Below are 17,471 nucleotides of genomic sequence, written 5' to 3'. Positions count from 1 at the left end.
GAAAATAAATGGCAGATGAAAATCTCTGGTACAGTGCTGAAGCAGGAAGTGACGTTCCACTTTGCCTCTCTATAAGATGTATTCTAAGATTGATTCTTCTAAGATTGATAAGATGTCTACCTAATACATCTCTAATCATGTTCTGCATCGTGCCCAGCACCCACAGTCAACGTGTTTAGAAGTTATTTTCTACTACAGCCAAGTGAGGCAGGCATCACCCTGGTTACTCAACCATTAACTGTGAGCATTGAGCAATTACTGGAACGACCTGTACTTGCACACTGAACACACATTCCTTGATATAGAACATTTAATTTCATTTAGAAAAAAATACATTTGGAATAGAACTTAACATATCACAATTAGAAATACACATTTCTAATTGTGATATGGACCTGATATGATCTCTGTTTGGTCTTTTTGTTGATTGTGGTTGTTGTTGTTTCCAGGACTCCCAGCAGTGGCTGGGCAGGCTAATTCCTGATAAACAGTGTCTCAACGACCAGCTGAATCAGGTCCAACAGAACAGCTTACATCGTGAGTATTAAAGACACTTAACACACAGTATTACAGTATACACATGTACTGTACTCAATATTGAGTGGTTGCTTCTGTACAACTCTAGACGTGCTCTAGTATTTCAGGAAGTGAGCAAGAATTGACGCGATATCACGTCAATGGTGGGGAAGCGCTGTCTCATAAATGATGTAATAACACGTCAATGGCGGGGAAAGAGTTATGGTTTATATGTAAAAACGTTTTTTTTTTTTTTTTTTGTAATGCTCTGGGTGGCCACCAGGCGGACACCCTGTGGATGACCACAGTTTGGGAACCAGTGCACTAAGATATTCAACAGGAATTTGTCTGTGACCAGTTGACCTAACCTGGTTTCATTGTGTGTGTGTGTGTGTGTGTGTGTGTCTCTGTGTGTGTGTCTGTGTGTCTGTGTGTCTGTGTGTGTGCGTGTGCGTGTGCGTGTGCGTGTGCGTGTGCGTGTGTGTGTAGGGGACAGTCTATCCTCCCTACAGAAGGCTGTGGAGCAGAAGGAGAACAGTAGACAGCAGCTCAGGGAGCAGCTAGACGCTGTGGAGAGAGAGACCAGGTCCAAACTACTAGAGATAGACGCTTTCAACACTCAGCTCAAGGTAAACAGCTAGTTAGCCAACTAAATGACTAGTAGCTAACGATCTAGCTCGGCAGAGAATCTGAACGCTAGATGGAGATCAGATTTAGCTCCCAGAGATGGCGCTAAAGGTCAACAACTAGTTATTAACAACAATACAAGTGCTATTATACCAGTGAAAATGTACAAGAATAAAATAAGATTTCATGTTTTTTCCTATTCTATACCCTAACATTCCACTGAGCTTTATGAAAAGGCACCAGAATTATTTTCTTTTGTTTTTTCCAATGGAAATTCTCATACTAGAATAGATACTAAAGAAATATTTGCCAAGTGATTAACATTTAGTCATACAAGGTTTGTATGCATACATTTTCGTGCAAATTTGGTGTTGCAGATTTTTTGATTTCTGTTTAAGAAAAGGCCATGGCCATATTGTGTACAATGCCCACCTGACATTTTTTGGCATGACATCAAATTTGTTTGACTAGAATCGCCAAGATTATGGGGTTAATAACTAACCAACATGAACTATAATTGACCTTTTCCAGTTAACTCTTGTACACTCGTAGATCCCCCCCATCCTCAAACCAATATAACTCTCTGTGACTCTGTTTACATTGAGTTAAATGTGTTGTGTTTATATCTTGACTATCTGCTTTATATTTGTGTGTATTAATGCTGGTGGCTTTGTTTCTGGAGAGCGCTAGGAATATGCGTTAGAGGAATGTTGTTTCTCCAACAGCAGGTTAATCTAGCTTTCACCAACAAAACGCTACTGAGAGGAGAGTGGAGGAGAGGATGGAGCGACACTCTGCTCTTTCCTCTCTAGGCTTGCACCTCAGCAGTCTGTTTATGCCTCCTAGATGCCCTTCTCTCCTCCTCTTCTCATAATGTTCTCCTCATTTCTTCCACCAGAAGAGGGTGTTTCTCCTCCGGTCTGTTTTGACAGAGAGGACAGCAGAAAGGAGAGAAAATGCGGCCAATATAAATTCATATTCTGTTGGCTAATCTAATAATTGTTTTTCAGTTTCGTTCTAGTCTAGGCAACATTACAATGATTGGGGAACACCAGACATAACCAGCAGGCTTGGCTACCAGTTTGCCCAGAATACTCTCTCATCTCTCCATGGCTTACCTTTGGCCTCTGAACCAGCCTTTGTAAAACAGGCGTAGACCGCTGAGATTTGAACGATGTTTGACTATACTGAACCCCCCCCCCCCCCCCCTCCCCAACTCCTTCCTCGCCTCCAAAACCCCTCCTGTCACACCGCTGGCCCCCTCTCTCCTCTCTGCCAACTTGAAACTTCCTCTTTCTGCGAATACATTTTTTATTTTTTGTCCACTCATCTTTCTACCGACTCCTGTGTCATTTCTTCTTCTACTCCCTCTAATACCTGACCTTATTTTTAATCTCTTAATAATCCCCCCGTCTATGTTCTCTGTCCCTTTATTTGCATCTTACCCTTGCCGTTTGCCCCCTTGCCCATGTCAGTGTCTGTGTGAGTTCTATGCCAGCCACTGTGCCAGGATAGAAGCCCTGCGACGCCAGCTTCAGGACGAACAGAGAGGGAGACAGGTAGAGCACACTGCCACTGCTGGCCTGGGGTGGTACTGCAGCTGGGAAAGTGTAGTTTTAAAAATGTCTTCAGACCTGTATGGTTTGGTTTTTCAGGCTACTAGAGAAAGGGGTATCAAGTATGGTATAAATAACATACACATTGAAATACACCCTGTTGTTAGGCTACATTGTTTCGTTGGGCCTACTTTACATAGTATAGAGTAGACTTTAGAAGTATTTGGCATCATAACACACATTAGCTTTACATTGCAATTCCCTCAGCAAACTTTGGAGAACTGTTGTGATTTTTGCACTACCCACATTCGGTTCTTAAACCAGGCTTTTGGAAAAAGTCCAACCTGGGCTTGTCCTAAACACTCCTGTCTGTCGTTGCTCCTCCTGCACTGTGCTGCCCCCGCCAGGCAGATAAATGTGTTGCAGCCAGCCGGTTGAAGCTTGACTTTGTAACTCATTGTGGCTTGACTGAAGACTTTGTGTGTGGTGTTTTATGACGACCGAAGACCTTCACCCACTCACACTCACTGACCCCTTGTGTGCTGTTTGTTTTTGACTCACCGGTCAGAGGCACTGACTGAACACACCTCTCTCTGTCTGTGATGTGGAGCAGAGGCCATGTGCAGTGCAAACTCACCAGGACAACAACTGTCCAGGGAGGCAACATTTCATTCTCACAATCGGCAATAGCCTAGGAATAAACAAGTGCAGGAGAAAGACAGAACACATTGAAAAGGAGAGACCTTTGAAGATATTTCTTCAGTAGATGGTCATTATCAGTTAGCCTGCCTGCCTGTGTTACTTGACCAGCAGAGGTTGGAAACTATATATTTAAGAATCAGGCAGATCTAGACACAAACAAGAAAATCACACACGAATTTGACATGCACGTGTTTTTGTTGTTGTTTTCACACATAGTCCTTTATTAATCCAACCAAATTCAGACTTCTTTGTGTTGCTAAACTCCCCGCCCCCCCTTTTTGTCCGTATGTCCGTCCAATGTCCGTCCAATGTTCCAACGCGATATCTGAGGAACGCCTTGACGGAATTTCTTCAAATTTGCCTCAAACGTCCACTTGGACTCCAGGAGGAACTGATTAGATTTTGTTGGTCAAAGTTCAAGGCCGTTGTGAAGAGTCTGGACAGACATGGATGTCGACTGCTCATTTGTTGTGCGGTCGTTCTATTTTTTGTTTTGTACTTGTCAGCCCTTTTATCGCTGATACAGCAATTTCTGCCTGATCATGATGTGGAGTGGACACAGATTGAATACAAACATCCAGTTGAGACAGGCGTTGCTTTTGTCTTAATCCGATTGGCTAATAATAAGCATCATGGACTGTTCCAACTTGAGAGCTTTTTGTTGAACCTTAGCCAATCTGGCAGCCATCAAGCATCTCCAGCACAGCGTGTCACAAGGGGCTCTCCTTCTGTTCAACCAAATCATTAAGTTCAATTATTTGGAAGATATGCCAGAAGAATGCTGACTGATTTCACGTGAATAGTTGAAATGGACCATGTCTGAAAATAGCCACTAAAACATTGTGTGTGCGTGTGCACACGCGTGTGTGTGCGTGCACACGCGTGTGTGTGCGCGGGTGTGGCGCGACGTGACCTCTGTGTATGTGTGTGTGTGTGTGTGTGTGTTCCAGTGCCAGATGCACACACGGCTACGGGAGTGTGTGTCAGCCGTCAGGGTGTGTCTGACACGGCTAGACTACGTTATACAGGTTCACACATCACACCATCCAAACAGCCCTTCCCTCTGTCTGTGCCTCTGTCACTCTCTCTCCACCTCCCTCTCTCTCACTCTCTTTCCTTTTCTCTCCTTGTTTCATCCCTGTCTCTCCTTCCTCTTCCTCCATCTTTCTCACATTCTCTCCCTTTTGTCTCTTTTCTCATCCTCTTATCTTTTTCTCTTCCTCGCCAACCCTCTCCATCATCCCATCATCCTTCTCTCTGCCAAGCTGGTGTTAGCTCAGCTCACTACTTCAGCTACTCGGCTAATATGCTCCCGTACAATAGAGTACGGCAGGGATGACGTATTTTTGGAGGCTTTATCCAGAAATCGCCGTCATTTTGATTCGTCAGTGGAAAAGTCTATGGGGTTTTAGAATGGGAATTTCACTTAACCCATTGATACCTGATGCAGCATTTGCGTGTATCTCCCTCATTTGTGTGTGTATCCCTTTAACCGCGTGACGCGGTTCGCGGTCTTAAAGGGATACACACACAAATGCTGCATCAGGTATCAATGGGTTAAATGCATAAAATAAGGTATGTGGTTAACAAAAGATTATGGGAACACGAATTTGGGTTCAGCATGATAATCTTCACAAACGTGAATAACTTGTATGCCTTTTGAAGCGTTTTCTAAAAACCGCGTAAAAAAAAGTTATTCACGTTTGTGAAGATTATCCTGCTGAACCCAAATTCTCGTTCCCATAAACTTTAGTTAACCACACCTTATTTTATGCATTTAAGTGAAATCCCCATTCTAAACCCCATTCACTTTTTGCCTGACGAACCCAGAAGTATTATACTTCCGGACTCATTCCTGCAGTTCTCTATGACCAGTGTTACTAAACTAGCCGCAAGCAAGGCCAGTCATGCTAGCACAATAAGTGCTCAGCATGGCTAGCAGCCAGGTATACTAGACTAGTTAACGTTATGCTGTCGCCATGCTAGGCTAGCTGTAATGCTACTGCCTGTGTGCTAGCAGAGTATGTTTCAGCCAGACAAATAGGATAAGTTTGTAGAAGGTAAATTAGAACAATTCAGCTAGAAACATAGTATTGTAAGCTTTACTTTATTTGGGTGAATATTTGTGTGTGTTTGTGTGTGTGTGCTCGTGCGTGCAGGCGTTGGATGCTTGGCATGCCATTTTATCCCATGTGGCCATATGTATGCCTGCCACTTCCTGTTTCAGGTGATGGGATTTGTAGTTCTCTCTCTGCAGTTATAGTTTTAATCTTCCGACAGTCCGTCACTGTGATTGGTTTGTTTGTCACCGAAGGTTTTCCTCACATTGAGTGTTTCTGGCTGAAACACAACGGCTGCAGTGTATTGTGATAGTAACAGGGTGTGTTCTAACGGCACAGCTGGTTGTCATGACTACACAGAACTGCCCCACCCGTCCACCCCCCCCTTCCTCATTCTAACCCCTCCCCCCCAAACACACCGTGCTCCCTGTAAGCTCCGCCCCGCCGCTGGGACCAGTGACCAGTTTGTGGGTTGGGTCAGGACCAGCCTCCAATATTGAAGCCCTCCTCCAGTCAAATCCATTAGCTCACACGATAAACCATCTGCAAAAACTCATGTGCGATTGTCTCCACCAATCCTATTCAAAAACACTATCCTGGTCAACATGAGGTTCACTTGTCTTAACTCGCTTGTTAAAGTTGGAGCGATGAATAAACGGTATCTGCTTATCTGTTTAATAGGTAGTTAGTGTGTGACAACCATTTTGCTATTCGTTTGCTGATTAGTTGGCTAGCTTGTTAGCGAAAGAAAGCTTGCTAGCACCAGAAAATACTGGATTCAAGCAGAAAATACTCATTCAAATCCTTCTCACAGAGCGGCCAGTGACTGGAGTGGGAATCACACAAATGAGTCAGAAGGAGCTGATGCACACCTTCAGTCTCTTAAAGGCAGGTGCGTCGGAGATGCAGTACATATGAGAGAAATAAAGAGGATTCCCGCACACTGTCAATTACTTGCAAAAAAACTTTAAACTTTAATTAACAACGTTTCGTTTCATCAACCTTCATCAGGTTAAAAAAAATCACACAAATGAACAAGGAAATGTGAACCTGGCTTCTCGACTCAAGCAGGACCAGATGGGACACTTCCTAGCTAGCTTGCTGCTGATTCCGCTTAGTGGCGCTTACTGTTTTGATGCCATGCAATGCGCTTAAAAAAATTGAAAAATATTTCATTAGTTGCTTGAGGTCACTTGCAGGGAGCTTTCAAGGCCGCTAATTTTCATCAGGGCAGATGACACAGTAGAAGGGGCGGGGCTTGGCTTGATCACCTGACTAATACTCGCTGCTGCTGCTGCTGCTGCTGCTGCTGTTGTTGTTGTTGTTGTCGATGGTAACCCGTAGCAACCAGCCCTCTGATCCCACTTCCTCCTCACTGCTGTTCCTTCCTGTATCCCATGATGCCTTGCAGGAGCTGAGGGAAATCCACAGCCGGCAGCAGAGACAGAAACAGAGGGATCTGGAGGGACTGGGAGACGCACACAAACTGACACACACACTCGCTCACATACACACACCGAGCGAGAGGAGGTCTGTTGAACTGCAAGAAAGCAGGTAAGGAACAGGGAGTGTGTGTGCCTACAACTTTCCCCATAATATTGCATTCATTTGTTGACACACAAGTTTTGTTTTATTAATTTACTTTTCAAGGCTGTTTTATCGCAGACAGCATAACAATTTTCCATCAGATTATACAGTATTTATCGTGTTTTTTTCTTTTTCTTCATTTGGCATGAAAGGGAATCAAAAGAATTACAAGACAAAATATGCACCACAATTATGGAATGCCCTGTCCAAGTACATTAGACATGCACATATTTATTCTAGTTTTTATTATTATTATTATTTGAATGTTCGTGCAAAGCAACATTCAGAGGAAATCACCCTGGAAATTTGGGAACACGCTTTGGTTTGCCCTGAAAAAGCAACAACAATTAGCTCACAAATGATAAGTATTTAGTGATCCCAAAACTGTTGTTTGTTACATTGAGCGTGCTCTTCAACATCTAAACTTGTGTAATATGAAAAAATTAAAATGTCTTAAAAGAATCTTTCACACTTGCCTACTTGTTAGTCCTTTCACCAGCCCCTGTCACACATGTGGTATGTGTACAGCATGAGAAGACTGTGCGTGATGAATCGTTTTCTACGCATGTCAGGTTGTCATCGGAGGAGAGCGTGGCCTGGAGAGATGACGGTGGAAGCTCCACCCCCAAACCTCCCAGCCCGGTCTCCAGCTCCGCCCCCCAGGCCTGGCTGAACCGAGTGACTCAGGAGGAGGAGGAGAGGAAGAGGAGGGGGCTGGAGGAGGAGGAGGAAGAGGGGTGCAAGAGAGCGGGAGGAGAGGAGGAGGTGGAGGTGGAGGAGGGGCGAGGCAAGAAGGACATGCAGGAGAAACTGAACAAACTGTTCAGCAGCCAGCCGCCCGATCCCTGGACTACAGCAGGTGTGTTACAGCTGCGCGTGCGTGCGTTTGTGTGAAATAGAGAGCGATTGAGAGTGAATACAACCCAAAAGTCCTGGATTATTTTGGCCTAGTGTTGGGCAATAATTCAGTGTTATCGTTTTTCAGTGGAACACATTTGATTAAAAAAAAAGTAGGAATATATATATATTTTTTAATCACTTTTGTTTGACATCACACCTAACGTTACCATTCAGTTCATCAATGGGATGAACATTAGATTATTTAACATGCGATTTGATCTATATCGGGAATCCTTATCATCCAGGCCCCTAGTTAGGCCCTAGTGTGTGATGGTAACCTATGCCATCAATCACCCTTTTCCAAAGTAGGCCAAATCTGCCACTTAGTTCCAGGGCTTCTGCCCCTTTTACCACAGTGCTGGACAAGACCAAAACAAAGACTAGTTTATCTAGGAATTCAAGACCCTTGATTTAGGCCAGGGCTATTTAGATATGATTTAGGCCAGGGCTATTCAGATCTGATTTAGGCCAGGGCTATTCAGATATGGGCCATATGATGGGCCAGACATTTTCAGCAGCCTATTTAAACCATTTTTCTTTTCTTTTTTCTTTTTTTTTTTTAGCTTTTGGTAGCGTAATGACAACATTCTAAACAATGAATGAATGATTTTATTATGGATCATTAAAAATCCCAGGGATTATGAAACACGAGAAAGTGCAAGCTGACTTATTTACGTTGTGGTCCCTGTATGTTAGGTGACAAGACAATACAGCAACACATGACATCAAATGCAGCGTAGTAGAAATCGGTATAAAAACACAAATGAATGTTGTGAGAATATCACTGGTTATTGTTTCAGTTTTGAAATTGTAAATATGTACATATTTATGGTCTCATACTGTATCTGACCCAGTGTTACATTCCCAGTTTTACCAGGGGAGAAAGGATGTAACATATAACACAACAGAACCGGGGGACAAAGGAGACAGGAGATAATATTGCAATAATCAAGCACATCACAAAGTGCAAAAACAGAATAAAAAAAAAGCTGCCAATATCTATCAATGCACAGAATCATAACAAGTGGTAATAATAACTAACTAACAGTAACCAATAACACTATCTCTCTCTACCAGTATCTTCCTCCCCCCCTCTCCACCCCCACATGCGCGCGCGCACACACACACACACACACACACACACACACACACACACACACACACACACACACACACACACACACACACACACACACACACACACACACACACACACACACACACACACACACACAAGTGTACCTTTGACAAAAACTTTGCCAACTTCGGAGCTATATTTCACCAGCTTCCCAGCTAGCTAGCATAACATGGCTAGTACCTACTGATCCGTCTGAAAGTCTAGTTTCCAATAATATCAGAAGCTCTGCTCTAGCTTAAAAGCGCTCGCAAAAGCTCGTCAAAAACCCACTGCGCCGTGCCATAAATTACCGAGGTCCGGACCTTCGGTGACCTAGCTTACTGCTGCCATCATGCTCGCTGGGCCACTTGGAGGCTGCTCCTGGGCTGGATGTGGCCCCTGGTCTCTGCCAATGGAATAGGCCTGAGTTAGGCTCTCCAAACATCTCTGGATCAGGCTTGTGTTTCTGATGTTTCTCTGAGCAGGACCATTGGAGAAGGCTCCTCCTCTGCATCCCAGTCTGTTTGACCAGAAGACGGCAGTAAGCAGCTTTGACCAGCAGCAGCCGCCAGTGAGAGTGGTCTACTACCGGGCCTTGTATCCGTTCGACGCCCGGAGTCACGATGAGATCAGCATCGCCCCCGGAGACATCGTCATGGTACGTGGAACGCACACAAACACCTGAACCGTGCAGGAGACCTGTGTCCTTTGGTTATTATAGCCCCATCATCTCCAGGGGGACATCGATGATTCGTGTGCAGTCAGAGGTCATGTTGTGAGAGTCTCCTGAGTCATTCTGTGTAGTCGGCACCCTTTTACATCTAGCTACAGCTAGCCGTTACAACAGCTGTGTTTGTGTAAGACGTGTTTACCCACAATGCCTTCACCCACAACCACTGACAGCTCAAACAAAACACTCGGACACAGAGACATACATATTGTGTTGTGTCAGTGTGTGTGCACACAGATTTGTATTGTTTCTCCTTTGCATGTATTGTGTGTGTGTGTGTCTTGTGTGTGTACTCGTGTGTGCTTTCTGTAACACTGTATCCTCTCTGTAGAGAGCGTATGTACGGTGTTGTCTGTGTGTGTGTGTGTGTGTGTGTGTGTGTGTGTGTGTGTGTGTGTGAATGTGCGGTGTGTGTATTAACCCTTTCCTCTCTCCTCTGCTGTGCAAACTGAAGGTGAAGGGGGAGTGGGTAAGTTCCAGTGCCGCCCACAGTGCCGCTTCCACCAATCACACGCCACCAGTCATTTGATCTCTTGCTGCTATTGGTTCATCTCACGTCATCTCCGTTGTCCATTTTCTCAGTGGTTGCATGTTCCTTGTTGTTGTTTTTGTTGTGGGACCGAGCCCCCCGTCCAATCAGAGCTGTCGTCGTTGTTTTTGCTGCTTACACAATTACGGTAATGTGAAAATTGTGAATGCGTTTAACTGTGAATGTGAACCAAGAGACATCGCTGAAAAAGGGCAGGACTTCACAGTCAAAACGTCTCTGGGGAAATGAAGGTTAAGATGATCATCATCATCATCATCATCATAATTTGGATGAAAACTGTCGCAAAGTGCTTGCTCAAAATGACACCCATATGTCTGGAATTCATTTTACTCCATGACGCTTAATTGTTTGTGAAACACAATGTAATCATTCCAATAATATTAATTAATATTAATATGAATAATAATATTAATTAATATTTGATCCCACAACTCACCTGGCAGGTACGAGTTGCAACTCATAGTTTGACAAACACTGACACTTATGCAGCATGACCTACAATAAATCCAACAGTAGACTAACTCAGGCAACATTTCACGAGAAGACTAGCAATCTACAAATGAAAGGGACGACAGCTTGAAGCTAAGAGCTAGGTGAGGATGAAGGGATTATTGTTGTTGTATATGTGGTGCAGGCAGTTAAGGGGACACCTTGACAGGAGATCATTTCAATTAGTAGGATAATATTTAGCCAGGTAATCGTTAAAGATTCGTATACAATAACTCCTCAGTCATTCATAGTGAGAGCTATTAGTATGGCTTGAAACAAGACCCATATGAACATGTACACAACATCAATTTTACAAATGTCAGGGCAAGTAAATGTCATTCTTTTTTTTACAATTATATATATAATATATATAATATATTATATATAATATTATTATTATTATTATTAAAGCAGCTACGAGCAACTTTTTCGATTGTTATTAAACAGTCTAAATTTAATATCAATGCATCACATCTTACCTCTAATAGTAGACGAGACCAACGCAGAGTAGTCTCGCTTGAACCCCGAGTGAATCGGCCAGTGTTAGTCTGTCTGTGGCCAGGGCAGATCAGGAAGTGAAATGAAACGGTTTGCAGCAGCCTCTTCGGCCATAACCACAAAATAACTTCCAAAAAACCTGTTAGAATATAACGAGAGATGTTCGCGAGAGTATGCATGGCGTTCACATTGTTTATGCTATGTTGCTAGGCAGCGCAAACGGGGTAGGCAGGCAGCTGCGTTTCACTTCCGGGTTTCACTTCCGCGTTTCACTTCCGGGTTTATCCGGTCCGGCGGTAAGGAGAGAGAGAGAGAGAGCCCCCTGTTGACGCGAGTTTAAACAGACACAGACTTAATAATCATCTAAGGGAGCAATCTCCGATTCACACGGCTTTGGTCTCAGCTACTATTATAGGTAAGATGTGATGCATCAATATTGTAATTATACTGTTTAATAACAATCGAAAAAGTTGCTCGTAGCTGCTTTAATATTATTATTATTATATTAAATTATTAATATATAATATTATTATATATAATATTATATATATATATGATAGAGCACCGCAGGAATGAGTCTGAAAGTACCACTTTGGTTCGTCAGGGGAAAGTCTATGGAGATTTAACATGGGGATTTCGCTTAAATGCATAACATAAGTTCTGTGGTTAACAAAAGTTTATGAAACTGCGGTCTTTGTGTCAGCACGATAATCTTCACGAACGAGGACCACTTTTATGACTTTTGAAACATAAACGCTTCAAAAGGCATAGAAGTGATTGATGCATTTAAGTGAAATCCCCATTCTAAAACCCCACAGCCTTTTCCCCTGACGAACCAACATGGCGGCGATGTCTGGTTAAACCTACAAAAATACGTCATCCCTGCGGCACTCTATTTGGTAAAACCTGCTTCCTGGAGTAATGATTACCACCATGAAACTGTCATTGTGAATCCTAATACACACGTCTTATGTATTTGTGTGGATGTCTGTGTTTGTGCTTGCGTGCATCATCTTAATCCCGCCCCTCTGCCGTCATAGGTGGATGAGTCCCAGACAGGAGAGCCTGGTTGGCTGGGAGGAGAGCTCAGGGGACGGACTGGTTGGTTTCCTGCCAATTACGCGGAGCGGATCCCCGACAGCGAGGCGCCGATCAGCCTGCGCGGCACGGCCTCCGCCACGCCCACCCCGACCCAGCAGCCGATGGCCACGCCTCCCCCGGCGCCTGGACACCCCTCCTCCACACCCTCAAGCAACAGTAACTGGGCCGACTTCAGCACCACGTGAGTCACACTGATACTGAACGTTATCACACAACCAGACCAGAACTGATCTCAGAACCAGGATTCCTTCCTCGTCTATTTTCGTCACTTCAACCACGTTTGTCTCCCAACTAAAATGATTTTTGGGGACATGATTTAAAATGACTTTTGAATGGTTTGGATGGATATATCTTTATTAGATCAGTAGTTATCTTGGACTATTCTTAACAAAGTTGACACATTTGTACACATTTAACACTATTAGTCACTAAGGTCTAAGGTATGTGTGTGTCTGCCTGTGTGTGCACATACATCCAGTTGGCCCTCCTCCACAGCCAGCCAATCAGACAGTGAGGGATGGGACGCGTGGCCGACCTCTTCAACCACTCAGAACCCTTCGCTCAGTGTGCCCTCAGCGCAGCTACGGCAACGGTCCGCCTTCACGCCGGCCACCATGACGACAGGCTCCTCCCCCTCTCCTGTACTGGGACAGGTAACACAGACACCATAATAATTAGGGATGGGACCGATCCGATCCAATATCGGTATCGGGTGCCGATACTGACATAATTCTGGGATCGGAATCGCGGTAGGGATGTCGAAAATCATAATTTTTCTTGACCGACAACCGACACTCATTAGCCGACAACTGTCGGTTAACCGAGAGGATTAAAATGCGCTATTTTACTGTCTGTGCACCATTAAACCATTAGGCTACCAAATGCTTGATTTTTTTCTCAGTAGAAAGTGTTTATTTTTACATCTACAAGCAGAAAAAAACACATTAACAAAACGAGAAGACAAGTTGAACCCTCCAGCCATCTAAACAAAAACATTCCTCCGATAGGCTATACTGCTCGCATTGCATATTAAGGGCACGTCAATTGACATGCAGCCGCCCCGTGAAGTAGTGTTTGAGCGGATGACAGCCCAGGCTGCAGGGCGCACTGAAAAAGTGCGCAGCATCACTACAGTATCTTCTCTTTTAGCAATAGTCTCACTAATCCCACAGTGGTTTACCTGCTTTTGAGATCTGCAAAAAATAGTTTGCTTCTGTCTCACCCGTTCGCTCTCTCTTCACACACACGGCGAGGGCTGTGCTCTCTGGCAGGGCTCCACAACATTATAAAAACGAGTGCCGCACAGTCCGACAGTAACGTTAACGTTAATTGATACTTTTCAATCGTCAATTCGACCGCTTCATGTCATTTTTGTAACACGGTAAAAACTACTCTTTCATCATTGAGTGCGAGCGTATGCATGCGTGTGCATGATGAACATGCACTGCGAAGGGAGGGAGAGAGTTGCCAGCCGCAGCAAGCACGCCACGCACACGCACATGCAAGATGTGTGTCCCGGCCGTAGAAAAAGTAGGCTAATGACAGCACACACGGAGTTAACAAAACTAGAGAACATGTATGAGCTGATTGTTTCGCTGGGTGTGTTCATCATTCTGAAATGGTCACAGAGCACATCTGAGCTGTGTGCTCAGACCATAGGCTCAGACATGAGCAGCAGAGGGGCGGGGCAGTCAGTGCGCTCACTTCACAGTGACTCTGTGGCTGCAGCAGGTGTTCAGCTGTGTGTGTGCTTCGCTGCGGAATGCGTTTGATCAGACATCGGGTAGATAAAATCAACATGAACCATGTGTTTATTTCCAAATCTAGCTTGATTAATACTTGCCCCATCGTTTAATATACTTATGTTACATTGCTGACCACGAAGGAGGGGGGGGAATCGCCACATTGGCAACACTGTTATATGCAAATTAACATGGAAATTGACCGTTTAACCGACATGCTTAACCGACCAAAGACGTTCTCGGCGGTTAACCGGTTAACGGTTAACCGTCGACATCCCTAAATCGCGGGGGATTTTTTTTTTTTTTTTGCAATTCCAGCGCGGGCCGCTGGCCGTAATTTGCCCATGTATAATAGTGTCCTTCTTTGCCTTGTATATTTTCATAATTTTGTCTGGTTTTTGCAAGGTATATTTAAAAAGAAATACTATACTATACTGTATATTCAAGAAACATATCGGTATCGGAATAATATCGGTATCGGCAGATATCCAAATTCAGGTATCGGAATCGGATCGGAAGTGAAAAAATGTGGATCGGTGCATCCCTAATAATAACAACACTCTTCATTGAGTCATTTGACAAACTATTCTGCAGAAGTGCAAGGAACAGTTTTAAACTCTGTCTGTCTGTCTGTCTTTGTGTGCGTGCATGTGTGTCAGGGGGAGAAGGTGGAAGGTCTTCAGGCTCAGGCCTTGTATCCCTGGAGAGCCAAGAAGGACAACCACCTCAACTTCAACAAAAATGAGGTATCTGTCTATCAAGGAACTTGTGACTATTTTGATTTAAATGTTCTTTGGATTTTTTAGAGAGCTTATATTTAGTTATTAACTGTGTCAGGTGTTGACAGCTGATGTTTGTCCATAGAATATGTTGTGGCATTTGTTGTGTGTTTTTAATCATTTCCATTTTCTTTTATTCCGTTGTGTGTTGTCTGCAAACCACATTTTCCTTACAGGATTTTTTTTTTTTAATTGACTTGAACTAAGAGTATTACTATTGTGATTGTAGATCATAACCGTGTTGGAGCAGCAGGACATGTGGTGGTTAGGTGAACTGCAGACGGGGCAGAGAGGCTGGTTCCCTAAAAGTTATGTGAAGCTCATCTCCGCCACCATCATGACGCCCCCGGTGGCGATCGCAGCACGCAGCAAAAACACAAGGTGGGTTAAAAGAGCTAAAGGGTATAGAAAAGTCACTTTTTCAGGGGCGGGACTTACCGATGGAAAAGATGCCCTTATCTCAAGTTGACGACTACAATTCCCCATTCTCTTTCTTAAAGCAGCTACGAGCAAGATTTTCGATTGTTATTAAACAGTCTAAATTTAATATCAATGCATCACATCTTACCTCTAATAGTAGACGAGACCAACGCAGAGTAGTCTCGCTTGAACCCCGGGTGAATCGGCCAGTGTTAGTCTGTCTGTGGCCAGGGAAGATCAGGAAGTGAAATGAAACGGTTTGCAGCAGCCACTTCGGCCATAACCACAAAATAACTTCCAAAATACCTGTTAGAATATAACGAGAGATGTTCGCGAGAGTATGCATGGCGTTCTGATTGTTTATGGTATGTTGCTAGGCAGCGCGAACGGGGTAGGCAGGCAGCTGCGTTTCACTTCCGGGTTTCACTTCCGGGTTTATCTGGTCCGGCGGTAAGGAGAGAGAGAGAGAGAGAGAGCCCCCTGTTGACGCGAGTTTAGACAGACACAGACTTAATAATCATCTAAGGGAGCAATCTCCGATTCACACGGCTTTGGTCTCAGCTACTATTATAGGTAAGATGTGATGCATCAATATTGTAATTATACTGTTTAATAACAATCGAAAATCTTGCTCGTAGCTGCTTTAAACAACAAACCAGTCATAAAGTATTGCGTTAAAACAAGCACAGATGCTACAGCGGTACAGCCGTGGACTAGTCAATGCCGCCCTCTAGAGGCCACCAGTAACCATCCCCGTATCCATACCTCAGTGTCCGTTCTACCGTATCACCCGACATTGCCGTGTGTGTTGCCACGCTGCAAGCTACGCTAGCACTGTGGGGGGAAAAATCTAAAAACACACTACAGGGCCATATTTGACCCCTACTTCATCTTTTTGCTACATTTCACATGAGTTAATCCTTGATTAGCCAGACTGCAGCCACAGATCCTCATCCTGGGCTCTCCTGGCTGCTTCTAAAGCTGACTGCCAAGCTTTGGACCAACGCCCGGTCTGAGGAGCTGCGGCTGGCAGGATCAGTCAAAATGAAATCCGCATAAACAGCTCAGTCAGTAATTTTTTTTTTTTTTGGTGGGGGTGGGGCTTTGAAAGAAGTCTTGTCATAACAAGTATAATTTCCATACTAGGTACTAGGTAGTAAAACAGTAATTGATTTCACGTGTTCTTTATGACAACTTGGCAACTAGATACAAAACTTTTTATGTGATTAAAAAGGAAAATATAAATTGATTGATTATGTAAAATTATAAAAAGGCTAATAAAGGCTTTGTCTCCTCTGCTAGTGAGTCTGGAGCATCAGACAGCCCCCCCAGTGTAAAACGTCCCTCCCCGTCTCCAACCAAACCCTCTGAGTCTGGAGAAGGTAACACACACACACGCACACACACACACACACACACACACACACACACACACACACTTCCCCCCCTTATTGGTGTGTAATTGATGTTAACTCTATCCGTGTGTCTGCGTGCGTCTGTACAGAGTACTTGGCCATGTACACCTATGAGAGCAGTGAACAGGGGGACCTGAGTTTCCAGCAGGGAGATGTTGTCGTGGTGACCAGGAAAGAAGGGGATTGGTGGACAGGCGTGGTCGGGGGCAAGACCGGGGTCTTCCCGTCCAATTACGTCAAACCACGAGACTCCGCCTCGGAGGTGAGATTAAGCCAGGGCTCTGCAGTGAAGTGACAGGACCTGCGGCGAGCCAGGACGGGGGCGTGTCTTTGAGTTAGACGTAGGAAGGCTTTCTAAAGACTAATGCAAAATGGATCAAACAAACAAACAAACAAAAATAATTAGAATTTCGATTGGAATGTTTATAATGGGGCCATATTATTTTAACTTTGTCTCAATTAAATGATCTAATGGTTCAAAATTTAGCCTGTAAATTTCATGTACATTCAATGTAAACTCTTATTTAATTCTGACTGTAAATTCATGTAAATCCACTGCCTATTTAACGTCTATTTAACTCAGTCTGTAAATCTCATGTAAATTCAACGTAAATTCATATTTATCATCCACAGAACACTTCACCACTCATGTACATATTGTATATATTTACTCGATTTGATT

At 44.0% G+C, this 17,471-nt stretch overlaps 1 protein-coding gene across 1 annotated transcript in view; it reads left to right on the top strand.

Annotated features, from left to right (window-relative positions):
• itsn1 (intersectin 1 (SH3 domain protein)) overlaps positions 1-17,471 on the top strand; it is a 58,479-nt gene that overhangs the window by 23,298 nt on the left and 17,710 nt on the right. The window contains exons 16-28 of the mRNA XM_083658482.1: positions 450-537; positions 1,006-1,145; positions 2,619-2,702; positions 6,873-7,015; positions 7,621-7,907; positions 9,551-9,723; positions 10,250-10,264; positions 12,373-12,614; positions 12,912-13,086; positions 14,835-14,921; positions 15,184-15,335; positions 16,677-16,756; positions 16,879-17,051. Coding sequence (XP_083514608.1) covers positions 450-537; positions 1,006-1,145; positions 2,619-2,702; positions 6,873-7,015; positions 7,621-7,907; positions 9,551-9,723; positions 10,250-10,264; positions 12,373-12,614; positions 12,912-13,086; positions 14,835-14,921; positions 15,184-15,335; positions 16,677-16,756; positions 16,879-17,051 — 1,839 coding nt within the window. The remainder of the gene's footprint in view (positions 1-449; positions 538-1,005; positions 1,146-2,618; positions 2,703-6,872; positions 7,016-7,620; positions 7,908-9,550; positions 9,724-10,249; positions 10,265-12,372; positions 12,615-12,911; positions 13,087-14,834; positions 14,922-15,183; positions 15,336-16,676; positions 16,757-16,878; positions 17,052-17,471) is intronic.

Source organism: Poromitra crassiceps (assembly GCF_964638095.1).
Source record: "Poromitra crassiceps genome assembly, chromosome: 22".
Taxonomy (NCBI): Eukaryota; Metazoa; Chordata; class Actinopteri; order Beryciformes; family Melamphaidae; genus Poromitra; species Poromitra crassiceps.
Note: the sequence above shows the minus strand (reverse complement) of the source record. Positions and strands in the feature narration are given on the sequence as shown.